This window comes from Sinocyclocheilus rhinocerous, unplaced genomic scaffold (assembly GCF_001515625.1).
Source record: "Sinocyclocheilus rhinocerous isolate Xijiao unplaced genomic scaffold, SAMN03320098_v1.1 scaffold5465, whole genome shotgun sequence".
In the NCBI taxonomy this organism is placed as follows: Eukaryota; Metazoa; Chordata; class Actinopteri; order Cypriniformes; family Cyprinidae; genus Sinocyclocheilus; species Sinocyclocheilus rhinocerous.
In genome coordinates this window covers 6,779-11,970 of record NW_015645597.1, presented here as the reverse complement: position 1 = coordinate 11,970, position 5,192 = coordinate 6,779, and the positions used below count along the sequence as shown (strand labels likewise).

At 38.9% G+C, this 5,192-nt stretch overlaps 1 protein-coding gene across 1 annotated transcript; it reads left to right on the top strand.

Moving 5' to 3' along the window:
* Positions 1 to 321: 321 nt before the first annotated feature.
* On the top strand, positions 322 to 1,413 carry LOC107706830 (apolipoprotein L3-like; the record flags this gene model as incomplete). Its single annotated transcript, XM_016510661.1, has 1 exon — positions 322 to 1,413. A coding segment is annotated over one exon (1,068 nt), but the record flags the coding sequence as incomplete, so codon positions are not given.
* Between the last annotated feature and the right edge of the window lie 3,779 nt (positions 1,414 to 5,192).

Below are 5,192 nucleotides of genomic sequence, written 5' to 3'. Positions count from 1 at the left end.
TTAAAAAAACAAAAAAAAAACATTATTTTAGCTGAGGTATTTGTATCAATACTGTGGGCCTTTTACCCCATGTGTGGGGTAAAAGGCCCCTCTTGCCACCTCATACATTTATAAGATATTTAAACAAAATAAACAACTTGAATGATTTATTTTCACACAAAATATGTTGCTCCATTAATGTTCAATACAACATATATATTTTTTCTGCAATTATACATTTTAGGCGTATATGTATATATTCTCAGTGTGCAGAATTTTAACCATATTAGCATAATACAAGTTTAACCAGATTTTCCTTTTTATATTTTCTGTATCTGACAGTCAAATCCCATACAACGTCGCTTTCTACATGTCTCCAGCATGACAGGAATCACCCCCACAATTGCTGAGACATATTCAGAAGATCTAAAGAATATAATCAGTCAAATGCTCAGCTGTGACCCTAAAGACAGACCTTCAGCTAATGAGATTTTGGCAAAACCATTCCTGAAAGATGCAGTGAACAGAAACAGGAGAATTCCAGACCAACTTGAAGAAAGATTCATGAAGTCCACTGAGAACTTTGATGAGGCCTACAAACATTCAGAGGCCTTTCTGAATGAAATGGAAAAAACAGCAGATTCACTAGAGGAGATACATCGTAAATGCACTATAGGCAGTTTGTCAGGTGCAGTCATTGGAGCAACTGGAGGAATCACTGCATTGGTTGGTGCAATTCTGGCACCTTTCACTCTTGGAGCATCTCTGATTGTCACAGGCGTTGGTATAGGAGTCAGTGTTGCAGGTGGTGTAACAGGTGCTGCATCCAACATTACAGATACAGTAAAACAAAAATCACTCAGTGAGAGCCTAAAAAAAATGGAGCAAATATGCAAAAATGAAGGTGCTCTAATTTTCAGTTCACCAAAAACACTGAGTCTTCTGAGAAAAATCACAAAGTTCAGTGATTTTGTCAGTTACTTAACATTTGATAATGTGAAAATATCATGGAGGGCAGGGAGAAGTACAGCAGTGTTTGCTGCAGAACTTGCATGTCTGTTGGTAAATGTTGGCAGAGTTGGTGCTCAGGCTGCCAAATTAGGACGTGCAGCAGTGGCAGTTTCAGGTGTGTTAAGTGGACTGTTAGTCATTGTTGATGGCATCTTCATAGCGAAAGATTCTCAAGAGATTCATGAGATCAGACAACAGGGAAACATAGATGATCCAGAAAAGGTCAAATCTAGTGTGCTCAAGTCCATCGCAAAGATGAGGAAAACACATAAAGAGCTTTGTGCTGTCTTGAAGGCAATTAAAGAAACAAGAGAGTCAATTCTAAAGAAAAGAAGAAAAAATCATCCAGAGGTGAAAGAGACCAGATTTAAATACACCACCAGTCAGACTCACGCATAATCATATTAATTTGTCTGTGAGCTTTTATGATGAAAAATAAAAATAATATGTATATATATATAAAGAAAAAAACAGAAAAAAAAACAGAAAGCAATATGTCTAAGCTCTTGTACTGACCCAAACAATATAATGTGTGATGTATGGGGTTAGGATTTTGTGATCATTCTGTACTATAAACTACTATATTTCTGCTATATATAAGATTTTGTTTCCAATAGCATAGAGGTGCAAACTTGTTTATGGATTATTTTTTAATAGACTTCTATTAGTTTAAGCATTCATTTGGGTGAGTATTAGATTTGTTTTAGTGCTTTAAGGGTAAATTAATTAATGTCAAAAATTAAAGTCAATTCTGAAACTGAAGTATTAAAAGACAAATATTCTCATAAACATAGAAGAGGAGAATATTCTTCATCAGATTAATGACTTGTGCGCTTATAATTATTATTTTACACAAATAATTATTTTGGTATTATTTGACTGTATTGTTAATTGTTCTTGCATTTAATTGCGATACATTGAGTATATTATATAAATCATGTACCACATTTTGTTTGCCATATTTCCACGGCTTAGAGCATTCAAAGATAAATGAAGCATTAAAAAACATGCTGCAAAACACTAAAGCAACTGTTGTTTTTTGAATTATTTTTTTTTTTTCTCCATATTAATATGGTAACTTACTTTACCAGATAAACATGTCTTTGTTCTAACTCTCATGATAAAATAGACTGGGGAAAAAAAATAAAAAATGACATTGACAAAATGAACACTTTAGTTTTTTTCAGCTGCCTCAGGTGTGTGTGAAGACGCTGCAGGTGCACCAACATCACTAACATTATCAAACTATTTGTTGCCGACACAGAAGAGGTAGATTTCTTTTTCTGGTGGTACATATGGGCCTGGTTTCACAGACAGGGCTTAGACCAAGCCAGGACTAGGCAATAGTTGAATTGGGACTAGGTTTAAGCCTTGTCTGTGAAACCGGGGGATGGTCTTTTATTACTGTCACACTCTGCTAAATTAACAAACACAGCAAGAAATTAGACTTCATTTCACAGTGTGTTGAAATAACTGGCAGTGTAACTTCTTCATATATGAGTAAAACCCTTGTTCAATAAACTCACATTACACAATTTCCTGATATACACAATGTCAAAAAATGACAACAATGTATTTCACCAAATAAAAACTGCAACTCACTTACATTAACATTGCAGTAATCAAACAGTAATGCTGAAAAATAAACTGTGTACAAACACTTTAAGTATCTCAAATAACTCTCCTATAAAATTGTAAACTCTTTTGCCAGCATCAGTATACTCATCAAACAATGACAGAATGTTTCAGGACACAAATGCCTTAATAAGCATATATTACTAGGCTCTCTTTACAAACAACGTGTGTCGCTTTTCCACTCCCGGGCCCTTTAACATGCTCTCTGAAGCTAGGGGAAAATGAAAGAAAACTAACTATATCACAAAACGAACTTGACAGAAGCTAATATTTGGTCCTTACATGAAGACTTAAAGGGGTCATGACATGAGAAAGCAAATTTGCCTTGACCTGTGCACACAGAAAGTATTAACAGTGATTCGCTTTTCCACATTTTGTTATGTTACAGCCTTATTCCAAAATGGATTAAATTAATTATTTTCCTCAAAATTCAGCCTTTGCCATGACACTCAAAATTGAGCTCATGTGCATCGTGTTTCCACTGATCATCCTTGAGATGTTTCTACAACTTGATTGGAGTCCACCTGTGGTATATTCAGTTGATTGGACATAATTTGGAAAGGCACACACCTGTCTATATAAGGTCCCACAGATAACAGTGCATGTCAGACCACAAGCCAAGCCATGAAGTCCAAGGAATCTGTAGACCTCTGAAACAGGATTGTATCGAGGCACTGATTAGTGATGCAAAGTCTGATTCATTTCCGCGAACCGGTTCTTTTCGGACAGATTGGTTCATTGAACCAGTTCAAAAAGCAGATTCATCGGTTCCTGATGTCATCAAGCAATAACGTCTCTACGCATTTCTTTTCTAACAACTCAGTGCAATGTATCAATGAAAAATTCAAATAAGTCATTTGTGTCAACACATTGAAACATTCCAAAAATAAGGTTATTTGTGTGAAAGCATATTGCTGATTACCACATAATTCACTTAAGTTAATGGTGTTTGTGGTCACAGTATCAGTCGCAGAACCTTTGTCAGATACGACTGACTGACCAGTATTGACTAGCCTACAACTCGGATAAGATTCCTAAAAGGTTCACACCTACAGCACACATTACAGAGCATCAACCCGGAACTAAAGTTCGATTCAGTTCGATTTGTGAACCGGCTCGACCGGTTACTTCCTGAGAACCAGCTCAAAAGATCGATTTGTTCAAGAACCTAACATCACTAGCACAGACCGGGGGAAGGTTACAGAAACATTTCTGCTGCATTGAAGGTCCTAATGAGCACAGTGGCTTCCATCATCCGTAAATGGAAGAAGATTGGAACCACCAGGACTCTTCCTAGAGCTGGCTGCCCGGTCAATCTGAGCGATCGTGAGAGAAGGGCCTTAGTCAGGGAGGTGACCAAGAACCTGATGGTCACTCTGACAGAGCTCCAGCATTTCTCTGTGGAGAGAGGATAACCTTCCAGAAGAACAACCATCTCTGCAGAACTCCACCAATCAGGCCTGTATGGTGGCCAGACGGAAGCCACTCCTCAGCAAAAGGCACGTGACAGCCCGCCTGGAGTTTGCCAAAAGGCACCTGAAGGACTCTCAAACCATGAGCAACAAAATTATTCTGGTCTGATGAAACATGGTGATGCAGTGAAGCATGGTGGTGGCAGCATCATTCTGTGGAGATGATTTTCAGCGGCAGGAACTGGGAGACTAGTCAGGATCGAGGGAAAGATGACTGCAGCAATGGACAGACATCCTTGATGAAAACCTGCACCAGAGCACTCTGGACCTCAGACTGGGGCGAAGGTTGATCTTCCGACAGGACAACGACCCTAAGCACACATCCAAGATAACAAAGGAGGGGCTACGGGACAACTCTGTGAATGTCTTTGAGTGGCCCAGCCAGAGCCCAGACTTGAACCAGATTGAACATCTCTGGAGAGATCTGAAAGTGGCTGTGCACCGATGCTCCCCATCCAACCTGATGGAGTTTGAGAGGTCCTGCAAAGAAGAATGAGAGAAACTTCCCAAAAATAGGTGTGCCAAGCTTGTAGCATCATACTCAAAAAGACTTAAAGGGATAGTTCACCCAAAAATGAAAATTGTCATCATTTAATTACCCTCATGTCGTTCCAAACCTGTATGAGTTGCTTTCTTATGTCGAACATAAAAGAAGATATTTTGAAGATTGCTGGTGTAACGGAGGCCAGAGAGTAGGTGTTGTGCAGGTAAAACCTCACTCCCCTGATCTCAAGAGACGCACTAGTGACTGAGGCTAGAGGCTGCAGTCTTTAGCCTCTTTGTTAGTGCGTCCGCCTCCTATGCCGGAGACCAGGGTTCGAGACCCACTCAGAACAAGAACGAGTTGTGGCGGTGAGGACCCGGGAGAGAGGGGTTACACTGGTAATCAAACAGTTGGTGGTTGCCATTGACTTGTATAGTACTTTTTTTCCTACTATGGAAGTAAATGGCAACCACCAACTGTTTGATTACCAGCAATCTTCAAAATATCTTCTTTTATGTTCGTCATAAGAAAGCAACTCATACAGCTTTGGAACGACACAAGGGTAAGTAAATGACAACATAATTTTCATTTTTGGGTGAACTATCCCTTTA